Here is a 20,498-nt window from a genome sequence, read left to right as displayed (position 1 = left end):
TCACTACCTCAATTCCCAGACGTATAACAACCTCGCTGCTGCAATATTTAAATACCTATATGTTGTAGAATGCGCTTTACTGTCGCTTGACATTGCTTCACCCGGGCCCTGCCGTGCATTTAAAGCTGCTGCAGTGTTTGCGGTGACCAGCAGGTGGAGAAGTTTTATGAAGCGTTTGATCCTCTTGCCCCCACCCCTGTCCCTCCTCTGCCTCATGCTGCTCCTGAAGTGAGGAGTTCCTGCATAAACTTCATTCCACTCCACAGAGGGAGAACATATGTGGGAGAGCAAGCAGAGGCAGAACAGAGAGAGAGAGAGCAGACAAAAGGGCTCTTGGACTGGACTTACTTTCTGTTCTTGGATTGTTTCTCTCTGGTCTTCATGTGTTTGCATCTCCGCATAAAAGTACACGAGGATGAAAGTTTGAAGTGTTAAATGTGATTGGAGCTACTTGTAGATATGGATGCATCCTTTGCCGTGAGCTCTCTTCTCCTGGCCCTGCTCTCCCTCCATCTGCACTTTCACCTTCACGTTCAGGCCGCAATGGACTCCTGCTCTGATGATGAGGGAGGGTTAAGCCGTTGTATGCCCAAGTTTGAGAATGTCGCCTTCAATCGCACCGTGGTGGCATCAAATGTGTGCGGTTCCCCACCCGAGGACTACTGCATGCAGACCGGCTCAACGCGCTCGTGCCACATTTGCGACGCGTCGGATCCAGAACTGAGCCACAGTACCGGCCTCTTGACAGACTTCCACAGGAATGAGGAGCCCACGTGGTGGCAGAGTCAGTCCATGTACTATGGTATCCAACATCCCAATTCTGTCAACATCACCCTCCATCTGGGTAAGAGCACAGCAACACATCATTAGCTCAGTCTGACCCCTGAATTCTTAGGTTTGACTTCCCTCAATTTGTAGTGTAGTCTGTGGTCAGGAAGACTGATGTAGGTCAAATATGTGTGAGTTCAGGGAGTCTCTGCTGCTCCACAATTGCTACGTTATGTATAATATCGTATTTCATTTAAAATCCCAAATGGTGGAATCCATTTTTATTGGCCTTTGTGGTTGTATGAAACTTGGACATGTAAAGTAAAAGCGGTTGAGATATTAAGATGTTTACTTCTGCCATTCCTCAAGCCCCCTCATAACTAGAAAGCCTCCCAACTTTACAAGGCAGTAAGAGTTTTACTCAGCTGCTGCCAATAGTTGTCTCGCTCAAACTTTGCACAATCCTTCCCCCTCACTGCCCACTGCCTGTGAGGTGAGCTATTGCGAAAGAGCAGCTGCCTCACAATAAGATTTTTTTTCCAAAGCTGCTTCTGGCTACTGTGAAATGCAAAACACACCAAATGTCCAATGGCTGCAAGAGTGAACTGAAAAATCTTCATGTACTCCCAGAATCTGAAGATCTGAACAGCCAGAGGATGATTTTGATTATTAGTTGTAATGTCACCACAATAGTAGGAAAATCGTTTGCATTAGCCCATTGTGTGACTGACGTGGCTAACATCTTGATTAGCTTTGATCTTTTGAGCACAGCTCAGGGTCCTGTGGAAATTGTAAAGCTGAGGAACATTTAGACATGATGGAAACTTGAAGACTGAGTTGAAACCAATAAACAAGGACTGGGCTGATTAATGTGGTTTGGTGTCACCCTGTACAAAAGAATCGTGCCAGTTCTTTACATCTGTTGGCTTCTCTCCTGTTCTCTGTGCTCACAGATACTACATTTTAACACAACTGAATACCCAATGCAGCTGCTCTCATTTACATATTTACAGAAGAAGAATGAAATCATGATGGAAACTCATCCCATTAAGACTTAATATTTACCAGAAGCCACTTCAAAGCTTTGGCTCTGCGTTGCTAATCTACTGATTTCATAACTGCATTGTCATCTGACAAACTCAGCGTAGACATGAGGGAAAAACTTTGGCTGTGCTGTTGTCTGAATTCCTCAAGATTTCCATGTAATATGATTGCTCGGAGGGAAAGACGTGGAAGAAAGTCCTGGTCTCACACACACCCATTCACATCTAAGTCAGCTGCCTTATGGAGAACACTTTTCTCCGCACTGTCAATCACAGATGCAGAGAGAGTCTTATTCATGAACGGGGAAGTGTATACCGGTATCTCATCTGTACACATCATCCCTTACACTATCGATGTATTACCATTTATAAAATGTACTTTATTAACCCTATTCAGGACTTTCATGTTGCCACGTAGAAGGTCTTTCGGAGTCCATTGGACCCCAAGAAAGAATATGTGCAAAATATTTGTTGGTATACATTATAGACTTTTATACTATGTGAAATACATTTTCTAAAAAGTTGATGTATTTTTGGTTCCAAATCCATGACAAATGTTCCTCTTTCTATATTTTAAAACAAAACAAACGAACAAAAAGAACAATGCCTGTCACCTAAACCAAACTGCATGGGGTCCAAAAGACCCCAAAAGTCCTGAATAGGGTTAAGGGAGACAACAGCAACAATGAAAATAAAAGTTTTGCTGAAGATTTGAATTGTGTTAATTTATTTCAATTAATTATCCATTTTATTATCAACACGTCTCCCTGAATGGAAATGTTCCACCAAAACAATTCCAGATTTGGCACAAGTTTGTGATTGATTTAAAGAAATTAAACTGAGAGCCAGAGCATTTTTATCCTCCGATGACAGATTTACAATGAAGAGCAGCCAGACCACTCTACACAGAACTGTGTTAGCATTGGGAATGATCTGGTTATGTGAGACTACAGACACTGAAACATCCTGTTTACAACACGACTAGAACCAGGGGTTAAACAGTCATGGTAAAATGAACCATCTCTGCAGGATTTTGAGCTGATAAATTGAAAGCCACAATCTGGGGACATGTGAGACTTTCATTAATTTGCTGAAGAGGGCCACAATATGGGACATTTTAAGTGCCTGAAAGTCTTTCCCGAGCAATGCATTTGTCGTGTGTAGGAAGAGGATGGGAACATTAGCAGCAGATTTAGCACTCTGCTGACTGCAAATGAGTTTCAGTCTTAAGAGTCTAGTGACGGAATCTCATAGCAATACATGGTCGTTTTCATCAGCTTTTCATTTTTTCTTTTTTCTCTGCAACAAGAATCTCGATGCGTTATTTTGTGTACTGCGAGTCCAATAAAAGTGAAATGCTTAATACACGACAGATGTACACAACAACACATGATTTGTGTTAGTCAGCCTCGACTCTTCATAAAAAACACTTTGGCTCAGACGCGACTCAGACTTGGAGTATTTGCGGATGTATAGTTACAAGGGCATGTCTGAGAATTTATTGGGATTTACAGAGGATAAGGAGGACATAGAGTTGCCTCTGACATGCCCAAATAGAAACCGAGTGGCGGTACAAAGCTGGGCCCACGTTCCCTTTTCCTTCAGCCCACATGCTGCCAGAGTGTTGATGATGAACCCATCCAACTGTGGCTGCCACAGTGACGTCAGAACTTAAGTTGAAGGATGCTTTTTTAACATATGTCAACCACCACAACACACAGCCTTCATAAATAACATGTCTCTAGTATAATTTAGGCCAGACCTTGGCCACAGATCTCTTATGTAACCATTGTAACTTGAAATCCACACTGTCACACTGTGTCATTACAAATTCAACATAATCTCCCGCTACAGGTTAAATGCAGTGTTTTCACTTCAGCGAGTATCCTGTAAAAGTGGCTATAAATGAAACAGGAGGCACCTCATATTTTCTGAGAGAATTTCCGAGCAATAAGTAGCTTATAACCTGCAGAAAAGCCCTGAGTTTGACAGGAATAAGACGATGATAAGAAGACCAACTGAAGTTAGCCGGGCATTTACATAAAATGCATTTGGAATTCAAAAGATACACTTACTTTTCAGGGAGGTAAATCTCATTAACCCCCCAGCCAGAGTCATTTTTTTTTTGGATAGCCAGGGACTTGGTCAGCAAGTCCACTGTCACTTAAAATTATGTTAATTTCCTCTTCGCTTTGATGAAAGTTTTCACAGAACTTTTGGAGAGAAAAAATCTCAGATATACATTTTTTAGCAAAATGTAGCAGTCAAATACCTATTCTTAACGCAATTACAACTAGTTATCAACAGAACAAGCAACCTGTCTGGCTGAAATCTGTGTTATAGTTGTCAGCCCTGAACTGAGTGAGTTTGGGAGAGTTCATAGGCTTCATTAGAGGGGGGCTTGTAGAACATCTGAGTCAACTATTTCATGGTTTGGATAAGGGGGATTAGTCTGAGTTAAGATCAGATAAGATAAATATTTGGCATTAGGGTTTAGTCGGAGGAAAATGAGAAAACCACCGTCTTAAATAATCAAACTTTACTTGATTTTCGCTCAGAGTGAAAGCTGAGAGCTCCCAGTTCAAAGCAAATGCGTAACCGTGCACCACTTTCTGTGTTAACGGCGTGAAATAAATAATACACGTTTTTAAAGATTACCTCCATCATGTGCTCTTTTCCTTTGAGAAAATGCATTTGACTCACTTTTTGTGCCCCGTGTAGATATTTGCATTTTAAGACATTTCTCATTACAATTTTTTTTTTTTTTACGAGACCAGCTTGAGCCATTAACATCATTATCCCATTACCATGCTGTGCAAAGCTGTTGAAATGAGTAACACACCACATTTGTCACTATAACTGAATTAAATTGTGGTGATTAATGTTACAAAGAATTAATACAAATCTTTTTATGCAGTTACCTTTTTCATTTCCATTTATTTGCTAAGCTGTGTTGTGGTGTGTGTGTGTGTGTGTGTGTGTAGCAGTGGTCTCTTATCAACAAGCCTGTACACACAGGAATTTTGGGCACCCAGGAACAATATTACTATGCACCCGCCTTTATTACTAAACTAATTCTAATTACTGATTTTTTGTAAAAACAAAATTTAATTTATTCTCAGTTCGAATAAAAAGATTAAAAAAACATGCATTTCATTTACTATTTAAGCCGTCTTTTCTTAGGTTTTACTCTCCTATCCACTAATCAGAAACAAATAGTTCAAATACCTCGGTATATTACCAAATTGAGGGAAGTCAGCCGTGGCTTTTCTATTGTGTGCCATGAACATCTAACAATGGTGCTGAAAATGAAAATGGCCCAGAATGTTTTATTCAAATTAACATGTGATTAAAAAAAAAAAGTAATACTCACAAAAACTTTGGGAGAGCTGACACCTTCTAAATCAGGGGTGTCGAACTCTGGTCCTCAAGGGCTGCAATACTGCAAGTTTTAGATGTTTCCCTCTTCCAACACACCTGATTCAAATGATCAGGATCATTATCAGGCTTCTGCAGAGCTTGATGATGAGCTGATCATTTGAATCAGGTGTGTTGGAAGAGGGGAAACATCTATAACATGCAGGATTGCGGGCCTCGAGGACCGGAGTTCGACACCCCTGTTCTAAATGCTGGAGGTAATTCATCAGAATAAGCAAAATATATATCTATATTTTTCAGCCACAATAAGTCATTACAGTGCAGTACTGGCTGTAAACTGCTGACACAGTTTGTTCATGTTGGGAAAATCCAAAACTAGGAAAACACATGAAGTTGTGCCCAGCGTAGACTGACAACTCAAATTCTCTAATGGCATATGAGACACACTGGGTGTTATCCCAATCAGGTTAGATTGTACCATGATTTTGACCCATACATACAGGGATAAGCTCCAGACCTCCATACCCATATCATGATGAGTGGATTGAACAAAAATAATGCTAATAACTTAAATGCGGTGATATGAGCCTTTAGATGTTGATGATGACTTGTACCAAAAATGGTTAGTTTATGTCAAACGGCGTGTCTGTGGCGGCCCTCTGAACTTTGATGCTTTGCCATGAAAGAGCAAAGCATCAAAACACAAATATATATAATATATAAAAAAGATAATGCAACTATGTGAGATCCAAAACATAAAATATCACAATATAAAATTAATTACATTGTTAGAACAAATGCCAACCATTAGCAATAAGCCATACAACCAAAGTGAGTCTTAAGGAGAGGATTTTACGTTTGCCTGCCAGAGATCTCCAGACAGGCAGCTCCACAGCTAAAAGGCCCAGACAGCAAAAGCCTGTTAACCTTTAGTGGCAGGTTGAAGCTTTACAACTGTTAGCAGGTCCCTGCTGGATGATCCCAGACAGAGATAAGGCTAATAAGGGGTTAGCATATCACAGATACAGTCAGCAGCGTGACCGTTCGAGGCTTTCAAAACAAGCAGTATGATCTTAAAATCAATTCGAGAACTCACTGGTAACCAGTAAAGGGCAGCTAGGATTGGATACTGTCACTTCTCTTGATGTGTGTTAAAAGCCTGGCGGCAGCATTTTTGACTTAACTGCGGCCTTTGGATGTTTCTCTTGCCGGTGGTAGAATAAAGTGCATTACAATAGTCAAGTGTGGGGGAGATGAAAGCATGGCTGACCTTTGTTTTTTTTTTTTAAGCCTGCAGAGGAGTGGAATGACCTGATCTTGGTTAGTTGTCTCAGTTGTGCAAAGAAGACTGCACCACTTTGGTCATCTGAGCATCAGAAGAGAACTCCATCTTTTACTAACACCAAGGCTGGAGGAATCTTTACTTAACAATGGACCCAGACTAGAGTAGAGATCGTTAATGCTGGTGAAAGGATGAATGCATTTATAATTTCTTTTAAAGCTCTTCAACCGTGAATACAAGCCTGTTCGTAACAATACTAGACATGGGTTATATCAAAGAGCTTGTTTTGGACATGAGTGGTATTGCGTTGATCGACTGCTTGTCAGTTGTGTGGACTTTAGCTAAAATGAGCCATAAACCTTATTGGCAACTCTGGATGATTCATTTTGAGTTATGTTCCTGGTAAACCTGGTTCCATCTGGTAAATGTAAGTCAAATTTTCGCTCTTCTTTAACCTCTATTCGGGTCTGTTCAAGGGAGAGCTGTGGTTCTGCTATATGCTAACGTTCATGCTATAGTCACTCACTCAGTCTCTATCTCTTATAGTAAAAGCTAGTGGGGCTTTTAGGGCTTTTAGCCGATAACAGCTAAAAGAGTCTGGCCAAAATCAATGCTGTGACTGAAACAAATTGAGACATCCGGACTCTTTAATCACAAGATGGCAGACCTCAGCCATGAAGAACACATGACCTCTACGCTGGATTTATTTGGCTTTGATGTCCGAAGTAGAAGCTCCTGTTGGTTTTGGGTTTAAAATAAGTTTTGTTTAACGTGACAGAAGTTCTTCCTGTAAGCTTTTTCTGCACCTTGTTCCTTACTTTACCATCATTTAACCTTTTTAGTAGGATTATTTAATACTCCTGCAGCTTCTATTCATATTTCTTTATTATCATTTATTAATGGAACCAACAGATTTTTGAGTTTATGAACGCACATATAAAACGCATGTTTTATTAATACCTTTGATTTTTGTCTTAATTAGCTGTTTTATTTTTAACAACATTCAGCCTAAGAACAGTTCTAGCCTCATCAAGCCTCACAAGATAATTATCCATCCATCTATTATCCATACACCCCTTATTCTGGTAGATTAATCATAAGAACTGGTCTTGCTTGTTGAAGACGTTTCACCTCTCATCCAAGAGGCTTCATCAGTTCTGACTGACTAGTTGGGAGTTCCAGATACTTCTATCCTTAGGAGCCGTTAACACCTGAGTTTCAGTTTCAGTTGGGGATTGTTGGTCCTCCCCCTCGTTATGTGAGTCGTTAGTGCTCCTCTTGCCACAATGGGGTTCGTTAGGGTCTTTTGTGGCGAGGTGTGAATGCGGTTTCATCTTCCTGGGGAGAGATCTTAGGACTGGATTGTAAACAGGTCTACAATACACAATATACTCCACTTAATCCTCATTAGGGTCGTGGGGGGCTGGAGTCTATCCCAGCTGACTTAGGGCGAAGGCAGGTTGGACAGGTCACCAGTCTATCACAGGGCTACACTTAGAGACAGACAACCAAGCACACTCACATTCACACCTACGGACAATTTAGAATCACCAATTAACCTCAACATGTTTTTGGACTGTGTGGGAGGAAGCCGGAGAACCCAAAGAGAACCCACACTGCACAGGGAGAACATGGAAACTCCACGCAGAAAGATCCCGGTGTCCTCACTGGGACGCAAACTGGCGACCTTTTTGCTGCGAGGCAACAGTGCTAACCACCGCGTCACCTTGCAGCCCAAGATAATAACAAAACTGTGATTTTTTTTTTTTTAAATGTGAAATGAATTCTAAAATGAAATAAAGCATCATGAATAATATATTTAAATAAAATAAACAAAACTCAGGTAACTATCTAAACAGAATCCAAATTTTTGGAATTATTTTATTGGTTTAATTCTAAAAGTTCACCATCACATCCGTAATATTGTAATTAGCTGGCTGCATCTGTTGTGTCGTTAGTTGTCACAGCTAAATATCAAACATTAGATTAACGGTACACTTTGCAGGAAGGTTTAAGGCCAGAAACCTGATAGAATAGAAGAAAAAAGAGGATTTTTCTTGGTTTTTACTCAAGTTTAAAGATCTGTCTTATTTTCATTCAACCTAAGAAGGTGACCTACATGACATGCATTATGAGCTTAACAAAGCTAAAAAGTTCTGTCGAGTCAGGTGATAATTCTCTGTGGTTTTGCCACTATGAGTGCATTGATGCGCTCTTATTATGACACTATGGATTCGTACTGAACAAAGGTTAGGATCTGTGGAGCTACATCCTCTGTGTGTGTGCGCTGGGAGTATGTGAGTGTGTTTTGATTTCCAGCAATCAGCGAGGAAAGGCTGCTTCTGTTCAAAACTAGAAATTTTCTTTGTACGTCGGATCTCCTCCTGCCTCCTCGGCAGGCGGGGGGGAGCGGGATGGTTGTTTAGTGGGAGCTCCCTGTCAAAAAGCAGCGCTTCAAAGGAACAAGAGACAGGGACAAAATGATGACAGAAGTTGAAAATGTCAGAGCCCTGTCCAGAGACCGACGGTTACATCACGTGTTCTGAAAGCAGGAAGTGCCTCCATCAAATGGAGCATATTGATTTCCGATAGCAAGCAGATGTCTGGCTGTGTTTTGAGGCTTTGTTGTTTATATTCTCCGGTTAGCTCTTTTCCTGGAGAAAGGTGGCAACGCTGCTGTTGCAGAGCTATGTTCTACGTTGTCTGCTGGGTTTGTTATTCTTCAAACAATCCCAACACCCACAAGTCTGTCTCCGTTAGACTAAATTGACCTTTGCTCCCCGCTGCACTACCTACCAAACATGTGTTTTTCTATTCTCAATGCTCTTTGATGTGTCCGTCTGGGCTTTGTATTCTTATGTGAATGATGATTAAGTTTTCACACAGTTTTATGTAACTGAATATCCCTAAATTTTGTATGCGTGGCATCCTTTTGGTTCGTATGAAAGCTCTGTGATCCATCTGGGTTGCTGGTGGGGAGGAGGAGGAGAGGGGCGGCGGCGGCGGCGTCGACGTTACTGTTTTCTTTATCCTCTCCAAACAAAACACACTCTCTCTGAAGGGAATACAGGCAAATGCAGGGATGATAAACAGAGCAGTCGGATGCAGGGACACACATTGCAGCCAGGTCAGAGTGGGTCTGTGGAAGAGCAGGAGGAGGAAGAGGGGGAGCTGGGCTGCTTCAAGGGGAGTAAACAAAACATAATGAGGAAGAAGGGGCGGAAAAAAAAAGAAGAAGAGAGAATGCCGGGCGGTTTGCTGGTGAGGAATTGGGGTCAGGTTTTTCCCACAAAAGACTCGGTGAGAGACACACACATTCTATCAGCACACATTGATGTCTGCAGCTGGTTCTCATTCTGCGGCGTCAAAGAAAAGCAACATCCTGTCTCCGATGTAAAACAATGATAAAAGTCTGCCAGAGTTGCCATGACGCTCTCACAGCCAGACTGTTGGTTCACGTTAGGGGGGGACATAATTCTCCGTAAGAGAGTAAGAACTCATTTCTAGACCGGGAGATGTAGTGTGATTGAAAGATAAATCCGCTCATCTGTTTATTTGCTGATCACATCCCCCCCAAGCTTGTGGAGATCGTAAATAGTCCCCGGTACTTGTGGTGAGTTTAGTCTGAGTCTGAGCAGACGAGAGCAGCTGTGTTAGGTTGACACGGATGACTCAGAGCAGGTCAGACGGTGCACTTCTGCAGCTCTCAGCTCTTATTCGCGGTAGTCTGAGCCGAAATGCTCGTTTTCTCCAACATTAAGAGCTTTGGGGGGTTTTTTCCTGTCCTGTCTTGATCATCTCTGTAAAGTCATAGCAGCATTACTTCCAAACAGTGAAAAATAATCTATCAAAGGTTGCCTTTTTGTTCTTTAGGTAGACTTTTTGTTCCTTTGCTTAGTTAACCTCCTCCTCTGCTGCGCCCATGCAACCTAATGAATGTACACTGTTGTGCCCGCATAAACTAATGAACACATTAATGCACTCCTGAAAGAGGGTGAATCACGAATCATTAAACATTAAGCATAAAAACATATAAAGATCATTTGCAATTAGTCGGCATTTCATCGCGGGGGGATATCCAACAAATGTTTCATCTTCTGCTTCTTTTATGTTTTTTTTTTTTTTGCCTCGGTCCCAGCAGGGCTGAGCTCACCTCATGCAGAGAGCAAATGAAAGCTAAATGATCTTAGGGCTCCTAAAGGAAAGATACCATTAGAGATTTCTGCAGAGAAAAGAGACAAAGATGCTTAGTACTGAGTTGGCAGCAGAAAAGCAACAGATGTCATTATGGCTGTACCAGTGAATGGCGTCCCTTCTATGAATGTGCCGAGCAGCTGAGACTTAATATCTAATGATGTAGCGGGAAAAAAAAAAAAATACCCAGGAGTGCGCCGAAGAAACCTGTTAAGAGAGTTTTTACATGCTTCTTTTTTTCTTCTGGTCTCAGTGTGACTTCAATTCTCGCTGCCCAGTTACTTAAGTTCCACAACATTTGGCAGCTTTCTGAACGCGCGTTCGTGCTCAGGAGCTATTTGACATGGCTCCGAGATTAGTGCTCGACTGTGAGCCAACCGTGAGGGGGGGAAATGACAGCACTCCATCAAAGAGAGTCATTGATTCTGTGTTTTGCCTTTTAGAGTAGGGAAGGGAGACGGCAGACTTTCTGCAAAAAACCAAACCGGGACAGCAGCTGCACCATTAATCAAACAGGAACCATCATAAAGAAAAAAAAATCCCACATTAATTCGAGCCTTCTGACTGTAGCAGTAAACGCAAACAAGAGTGTGCAATATGGCGAAATACATTCTTTCCTAACCTTTCCTCTCATTTAATTAAAAATGTGCCTGGTAGACTCATCCTCTTACTTATTATGCACCTTCAAAAATTACATTTCTTCAGTCACAGTGCAACACCAATTACAGCCAACTTAGTCGGATCTGCTAAATCCCCCCAACACCAACTCTAATGGAAATCTGCATATATCTCCTCATTTGTTTTGGAGCCACCAGATGCAGAGATTGTGCTCTGAAAAAACATTTTTCCTTTTTCACAGATTGAGGCTGATTCATGGGGAATACAAATCCTCCTCCTCTCTTGTTCTCCTCCCCTGTTCGGGAAAAATACAGATAAAACCCCGCAGACCGTTTAAACATGTTGTTCAATCAACAGCATGTTTAATTCTTTGGCACGCTCCGCCTCCTCCTGACACTCATTAGGCTTCTGTTTGACCGATCACTCTCGTATTGATTAGATTGGCTGCTCTTCTGTCGTTGCGTCAAGTTTACATTCCAGCCGGGGGGATTCGATGGTACAGTCGACTTTTCCCTCCTGTGATTTTGCACTCATTGGCTTATTCTGTCCTACATTTAATTTAAGAAAAACTACTTTTTTCGTCTCTTTCCCTTTGACCTAAGTTTCACTCCTGGGGCCCATTATGATCTGGATATTGAGAAAATAATCCTGGGTATTTTTCTGCTCCTGTAGGAATGACTTTCATTTACCCTGTACAGAGGCACAGGAAATGAATCCTATCCCCTATTGTTTTCCTTATTCCTATAATGCAATTATGTTCTTCTTTTTTTTTTTTTCTCTTTCCTCCTGGGCCCTAAACTATCACCCCACAGTATTTATCTCTTCCATAACAACTCTAATCTAACTGTAAAACTGCACCGGATCTAGCTCTTCTGCTAATTCCTTTAACGATTCCGTTCAAAGCTAATCATATCTGTTTTCCACAGGGAAAGCCTTCGAGATAACCTATATACGATTGAAATTCTACACCAGTCGGCCGGAGAGCTTTGCCATCTACAAGCGCACGGAGGAGGACGGGGACTGGTTACCCTACCAGTATTACAGCGCCTCTTGTAGCAAGACCTACGGGAAGGACGCGAAAGGTTATATTCGCCCGGGGGATGATGAAAGGACTGCTTTATGTACAGACGAGTTCAGTGACATCTCCCCCCTCACTGGTGGAAACGTGGCTTTCTCTACTCTGGAAGGTCGACCCAGCGCATACAACTTTGACCAAAGTCTGGTGTTGCAGGTGAGGATGCCTTTTTTTTTTTGGTGTGATGTCATTCTTTTTTTTTTCTTTTTCACATATTTTTCTTGACTTAAAAGCGCTTCTGCAGTAACTTCACAACTACCCATAAAGCGAGTTTCCACACTTAATCTAATCATACAGATTTTGACTGTAGCAAAGGGAGGAAGAAAAATCGGTTATGAAAAAGTAATTAACACCAGGGAAAAAAAAAAATTTCCTCAGAAGAGACAAATGTTTTATGTAGATTAAACATGAAAAAACGTTTAACATTCTGCCGCTTTTAGATGCATTACATTTCAAAACCTTGATCACAATCCATAATGGATGTTAGGTGCTCCTGGTGTTGAGATTTTCTTCAAGGAAATGAATATGCCTACATGCAAGAAAGCGGCATTATTATTCCCCAGACACAAGAGCTGCTCTCATGATACGGATAGCCTGTTAATGGTGCTCTGAAACCTGCTGCAAAGTTAAAATCAGCCCGTGATGCTCCGGGCCACCCTCTGAAGCCCCGATTTTATCATCAAAACCCAACCACTGCGCACACTTTTACACAAACAAACATCCTGTAGCTATACATGTATATGCATGCCTCCGAGCCTTTTTCAAAGCAGCTGAAGTGAATCTAATGTTATGTTTAGCTCTGATTAACATTGATGAAGCCTTGAGAGAACTGTGCTGAATTAATGGCAGCCTCTTGAGGGCAAGTCTGGGAGGGGTGGGCACAGTAAAGCGTGGCTAAGAAAGAGTAAATAAAGCACTTAATGCAGCCACTCCTTTTCCTTTGACAGGCCTGCGAGCGTGCATGTGTGCGTCTGTCCGTGCGTGTGCTCCATATTGGTACTTAAGTTGAAAAACTTTTCGAGGCCCTTATTATTAATTCCTGAGGATCTCTGCTGTCCGGTGCTTTTATCTGTGTCTGCATCTGCCTAGACGGAAAGCAAAGTGCTGTATGTAAGTTCTGCATCATTTACAGGTTTCAGCTTTGATTATGCTGACTTGTAATGGACCAAATATACATTAAAGTCACCACGTCTCAAAAAATAAAGTTGCTTAATTAGAAAAGAGATCCCAGAAGGGACATATATTACATGCATACATGCATTAATAATACCACTACAGTCGTAGTAGATCATGATATAAATGCACCCAGCCTGGCCACCCGGGAGCTTCTCAGTCACATAGAGAAATCCATATCATTATATGTTTTACTGATATTTTCTTTTCTTTAGTGGAGCCTTAAAATCTTTGCGTTAAGACGGATCACCTTGAATAGATGCAAAGCCGTGTCCGTGTGAGTTGAAATGGTTTCAGCTTGAGCAAAAAAAAAATTCATAACTCGGCTTCAGAAACTTACGGAGAACAGAGGAACAAGGAGAGAAACTGAAAAGGAAACTGGTAATGAAAGAAAGAAATAGAGTTTCTGATGAGTTGTGTGTTCGGCTGAGCTGAACACAAACACACATAGACAGACTCCCACAGATGTAGCTGGTGTGTCTATTTCTAGTAACCTTATACATCGATCAGCCACAGCTTTAAAACAGCCGTTCTAATAGTGTGTAGGTCGTCCTCCTGCCCCCAAAACAACTCTTACCAGTCGGGGCGTGAACGCAGGACCTCTACGGGCAACATGTGGTGTCTGGCACTGGGATGCTTCAGCAGATCCTTGGGGTCCTGTGGTTGTCGGGGTGGGACCTCCATGGATCGGGCTTGTTCAGGAACATCCCACAGATGCTGGATTCGATTGGGATCTGGGGAGTTAAGATGCTGGATCAATGCCTTGAGCTCTGTTTTGTGTTCCTCAAGACATTCCTGAGCAGTTTGATGGTGCACATTGTCCTGCTGGGGAAGGCCGTAGGTGGGTGTGCTTGGTCCATAGCAACGGTAAGATGGGTAGTATATGTCAAAGTAACATCTATATGAATGCCAGGACCCATAGTTTCCCAGCAGAACATTGCACTGTAGCAAGATGATTGGTGTTATTTGCTTCATTTGTCGCGTGGTTTTAATGTTGTGGCTAGTTGTGGGTTGCAAAAAACATTTATTTCGAAACATTTTAGTTTGAGGTAATGATACTTACACAACCAGTAACAAAGTGTTTATAAAGTGCTCGGCGAGTTCATTTAGTGACATTGTTCTTGGGGTAGTGGTTTTGGCACCAATGTCAAAAAATAAATCAAAGTGGAGTTCAATGCAAACCAGCAACAACGTGTTTATAAAGTGCCTGGAACATTTGTTTAGTGACAGTTTTCAAAAGATAGTGATATTGGCACTAATGTAAAAACTAAATCAAAGTGCATATGGGTCTTCAAGCTCAAGGAGAGGCACAGGGTGGACATATTGAACATCCAAGGAAGTTACCAAATGTGGTCACTTGCCCCATAAAGGGTTAAAGTATACATTGGCTGTTGGAGTTTAATAAATACAAATGGTGGTCAAATTCTCATGAATAATGCAAGGGAAATATTTACCTTAAGATCTCATCATGTAATACTGAGGGTTTCCTTTAAATGCATACGTGGCAAATACATTTAGAAAGAAAGGACATTGCATCCTACCTTAGACCCATTGGTGTAGTTTTTCAAGTGAAGTAAATTTTTACCTTCCTGTGCCACTGAGTTTGACACTGGAGACCGTTTGCATTTCATTGCATTGCAGTCAGGAAACAAAGGCAAGAGAGGAAGAACGCGGTTGCAGTCACATGGTATTAAAGTTCTTACTTGTGTATCAAGTCAGTGTGACTTGATAAGTGAAACCCAGTTCTTCTGCTGCCTTGGTCAGGTGCTGTGACTGCTTAAGCATCCCCACAAAACACTTCTGTCACACTTTTGTCTCCAGACGCTTGTTTCAGTTGCAGTGATTTCACTTGTTATCACACCCACAGTGTTTGGCAGGACGTCACCTCCTCCATCTTCTACCACCTTCACCTTCATTATCACTTTATTTAATGGAGCTCTGGTGTCACCCCTGTTTGATGGCAGCAGTGCTGCGTGATTCCACTTCCAAAGAGCAACAAGTTCACATTAGTATGTTCGAGGAATGGAGGTGAAGTCGAGTTTGAGTCTCATCTGTTTTCATGGGATGTTCTGGTGGAAGGATTACTTGCGTTTTTAGTCGATGTTTAGTTTTGTTTCGGCACCAAATGGTTTAGGTTAAAATATGTTGTCTACATGTGTGTTTCAAGATACAACATGTCTATTTCCATTCACCCACAGTCATCTATATCCAGTGTATATAACAACATTTTATAAAGCCCTATTTTGAGGGTTCTGGGTTGATGAAGCTCCCTGAAATTTTACATGCACTCCGTCACATGACTGCAAGAGGTTTGCTACATAACCTGTGCTACCTTCTGTTTATCAGTGATCACAGTGGTTGGTAATACATCTTCTAGCCTACTAGTATGTGCAGAATCAGGTGTCCAGAGTGCATATTGTATTGCAAGCCCAGATTTTATCCAGAAAAAAGATAAAATACCAAATAACCATTTGGTGATTTGAAAGATACCTCTATATATTGTATCCATCCATCCATCCATTATCTATTCACCGCTTAATCCTCACTAGGGTCGCAGGGGGGGCGGGTGCCTATCCCAGCTGACTGAGGGTGAAGGTAGGGGACACCCTGGACAGGTCACCAGTCCATCGCAGGGCCACACTTAGAGACAGACAACCAAGCACACTCACATTCACACCTACGGACAATTTAGAATCACCAATTAACCTCAACATGTTTTTGGACTTTGTGGGAGGAAGCCGGAGAACCCGGAGAGAACCCACGCTGCACGGGGAGAACATGCAAACTCCACGCAGAAAGATTCCGGTGCCCCCACCGGGACGCGAACCGGCGACCTTCTTGCTGTGAGGCAACAGTGCTACCAACTGTGCCACCCTGCAGCCCTATATATTTGATATTTTAAAGGTTTTTTTTTTTTTTGGTTTAAAAAAAAACAAACAAAATAAAAAAACGACATCCAGCAGTGTTATTCTCAAAATTATTGGCTTTTATGATTTAGTAACTTAGCAGATATAACTGCATTATCTCATAATTGATTATCAGAAAGAACTGCACTTTCCAGTCACTCGAAGCTGAGGCAACAACAATAATACAAAAAAAAGGCAGGTCTTTAGCTCACAGTCTGAAGAACAAACGTTCATAAATGGCCCAACCATGGCATGATAAGCAAACCTTTCCAAACTCTTCTTAGTGGAAGTCTACCACTGCCAAAGTCTGATTCACAGGCTGTGGACACCATGTCAGCCACCCACTGGCCGAGTTTTTGTCATCCTGCATGTGGTTTCTTTCCACCGTTCCCTAAGGCATCTGTAAGTTGCTATTTTTATTCCCCATCTCCACAATAACAACAAAAAAAAAAGAAATCCCTACCATGCAGTGGACATGCATCTTCAACAATCGTGTCACTTATTTCCATGAGGGCGAAAGGTCGAGATGATCAGTCCACAGCCATGACCCCCTCCTGCCATGTGCAAATCCTCTTCCAAACAACAATAATAATAGCATGTTCCTCTGTCTGACCTTTCTCCTAAGATTTAGTGTGAAAATATGTCTAGCAGTGACTACCCCCTCTGTAAAGAAAACTGTCCTCCTCCACATCATTAAATGAGAAGAGTAAGTGTGGCTATGTGGAGGATATGCAGTGTAACCTTGCATAACCATAACCTGCTCCAGCCTCGATGATGGAAAAACTTCAAGCTGAGAATGTGTGTTGCTCAGCCTGCCAGCACATTCTATTTACTGTATAGAAGTATTACAAATCAATTTAAAGATGATACAGCGCAGCCGGTATTTCTTGTTTTGAAGCTCATTTGTGAGATGTGTCCAAACTCTAAATGCAACTTTTCACAACAAGCTGCTGAAGTGAACCGGAGCCGCTGCATTTAAATCATGTCTGGGTCATTCCTGTGAATAGAAAACATGTTTTTGCAAAGGTTAGATTTGAAATATTATGAAGAGAAGTTATTTAAATCTTCAAATCAACAGCTTGTCAGAAATGTTATCTTCAGCTGCTATTATAATGAGGACTTATTGTGGAAGGATCAATCTATTGTTTGCACCTTAAACCTCCCAATGGTGTTTAAAGTGGGAAAAAAAGTGCAAATGAATTAAGAAGAAATGCAGCTGACACCTCCTCAGGGCTACATATGGTATGTCAGCCTAAACACACACCTTAACCCCACCCCCCTAACACACACACACACTTTCTCCGCCTGGTGCCGTCTCCTCATAAAACCTCCCCTCCCATCAGCGCTGAACGGGTGATGTCGTCGCGGCCTCCTGCCGAGCAGAAAGAGGCAGCGTTCCTCAAGAGTGATCCCATTTTAAATGGGGGAAAAGATGGAGGGGAGACAGCGGCGGTGAAGGCACATCAACTCTCAAACATACGCTAAGCTGCGCTGAGCAGCAGGATAAGGGCATTTTCTCCTCGTCTCTGCTATGTGAGGTTGCCTTGCATCCGCGGCAAGTGAAAATAGAAACGAAATGCACTATTGGATTAGCTTTAGTGCTGTTATGGGTTTGGCACATTGTGTGGCAGGCTACTGTCAGTAAGACGACAAACAACCGCATGAGAGAGGAATGGGCACGCAGGACTGGATTTGGCCCCAGAGATTCTACTCCATCTGTCCTGCTAGGACAACAATGAAAGGGGAGCGAATGAAAAAAATAAATATGTCTGTGGCTTAGCAATAGCCTCTTAACTCACAGTCAAAAAAGACCTCTCTGGATGTTTCCACAAGTACAAGGATCCTCTCTCTCCACCCCATTATTCCCTGCTCTCTTCTTCTTTTTTTTTTCTCCCTCTCAATGTGTGTTACTCAGCTTCACCTCTTGCACCGGTGGTTCTCCAATTTTATTTTGCATGAGAACAGTTTTAAAATGCTTCCAAGAAAACATAGCCGTGACCTGGTTTTCTAGTTTAGAGATTATTAAACTGTCCTTTTCTGATTAATCTCTTCACACTAGCCATCTACCACTGTGCTATTTCGACCTTTCTGTCTATCGGTTATATAATTTCGTACTCTGTCAGGGTGGGACAATAGCGAGCTCTGTGGGTTTGTAAGACAGAGGAATGAGTCTGTGGAAGTTTTGCGAGGTGAGCATCATGTTTTTAGTTGAAAATGCATGCTTCATGCGTTAACACAGAGAGAAGCACTTTTTCTCGCCATGACAGGATTATGTGGGATTAAGGAATTAGGGGACTAAGGATTATATAAAGAGGGAAACAGGTAGCCTGAGAGTCAACAATGGTGCGATAGGAAGAAAGTGCATTGTGCTCAGGATGGTGGAAGTCTGCCTTCATTCCTAATGGCCAGGTTAAGTTTGACGTCTTGGGATGGAAAGTTTCAAAACACGTAGTAAACACTAAATTTGAGGGGTTGTCTTTGTGGGAAAACAAACCTTAACTCATCCGATTTACACGCTAACCTCAAACTCAACTGAAGTTGTTTTACTTATTTATGCTCAGCTACAGGAACATTGTTGTACTTGTGCTGCTGTCATCATTCAGTAAAAGTAAAATGATTTTCCCCCTGTGTCCGCAACACATTGAATTTATCTCACTATGTTCTGTGCGCTGCGAGGTGTAAGAGAAGAGGAAAACATTTTCAGGTTTTGGGATCTTGAGCGGTGAGTTGTGTTGATGTGCTTAAATCAATATACTGGTATTATCGCCTCCGAAATAATTCAGGAAAAAGTCCTCATTACATGAATATGCTATTAAGGTCAAATTATCAAAGTATTCTAGCCAAATTAGATGCTGCTCTAGGGATAGGAATGTTGTTTAATCTACTGCTTAGTCTAGAGTGACATATTTGAACAACTAACCAGTGGATTGCCTCACATTTGTGTGCAGAGTTTCATAGTCCCAACAAGATGAATCCAGATATTGATGATCCCCTCACTTTTCACGAAGCACCTTCACGAAATGTTTGTTTTTTGCTGAATGTTTCAACACCTGTTGAATGTATTGGCTCACAATCTTATGTCAACATTCATGGTTTTAAGAAGATGTGTTCAAAGGGCAATAGTAATCCCCTGACCTAGCGACTACCAGCGCCACAAGGTTGTGATTAAGAGTGAAATGACTCAACTATCTGAAGGATTTGTTCTAAAGTTTGAAACACATGTTCATGTCCCCTTCAGAATGAATCATATTAAATTTCTTTAAATTTTCATTTTGCATCACCATTAGATGAAAACCCAATAATGTGACCACAAGCAGGGGCGGATCTAGAGAAATACTAATGGGGTGGCAAAGGGGTGGCATATAGATTTTAGGGGGTGGCATACGTGTGTATACATATATTATCCATGGACAATTTAGAATCACCAACTAACCTCATTCAATAAAAAACATCTTTTTTCTTCAACCAAATCTGCGTGTTCCCAACCAGCATTTGTCATCAAATTGACACAAATACTGCTGAAATAAATGTTCCACAAGTAAATATCAATTGTATCTGTCTGGCAATTCTAAACATGAGTGGTTTATTAGCTGTTAATCACAAACCAAACTTCAGTGCAATAGTTGTAGGAGAAATGTTTCTTAAATTTAGCAACAAATCAGATTGAGATGAGACGTGTCTCTTTTATGCACTGTTTTGGGAAACATGTATCTATGCTTATGTTGACCTGTCACAATGATTACATTATCAACGCGCCTTCAACAGAGTCAGAGTCAGGATAATGGTCCATTTATATCATTGTTTTAGGTTTGTGGTTTGATGTTCTTCATTTGAGACATTTCTTAAATTTTTTTTACACTATGATTCCAATTTCTGGATATTCTTAAGAATTATGGGCCTGCTTGTGATCTTAAAATTGAAAGATGAACTACAACAGATCATATTTCATCCAAAAAGGTAATTATTGTGACAGGTGCACTTCTTACTCAGACGTATAATACTGAAGTAATGTTCATACCATGTGGACCAGCTGGACAAGGGGAGCCCTCTGACAACATCTG

At 41.5% G+C, this 20,498-nt stretch overlaps 1 protein-coding gene across 1 annotated transcript in view; it reads left to right on the top strand.

Moving 5' to 3' along the window:
• The first annotated feature begins 269 nt into the window (after window positions 1-269).
• Window positions 270-20,498, top strand: part of lamc3 (laminin, gamma 3) — a 149,180-nt gene continuing 128,951 nt past the window's right edge. Inside the window, exons 1-2 of the mRNA XM_008292737.1 lie at window positions 270-844; window positions 12,210-12,514. Of these exons, the coding sequence (XP_008290959.1) occupies window positions 460-844; window positions 12,210-12,514 (690 nt within the window). The 5' untranslated portion in view covers window positions 270-459. The remainder of the gene's footprint in view (window positions 845-12,209; window positions 12,515-20,498) is intronic.

This window comes from Stegastes partitus, unplaced genomic scaffold (genome assembly GCF_000690725.1).
Source record: "Stegastes partitus isolate 25-593 unplaced genomic scaffold, Stegastes_partitus-1.0.2 Scaffold827, whole genome shotgun sequence".
Lineage (NCBI taxonomy): Eukaryota > Metazoa > Chordata > Actinopteri > Pomacentridae > Stegastes > Stegastes partitus.
The sequence above is the reverse complement of the archived record's forward strand: the minus strand, read 5'-3'. Positions and strand labels throughout refer to the sequence as shown.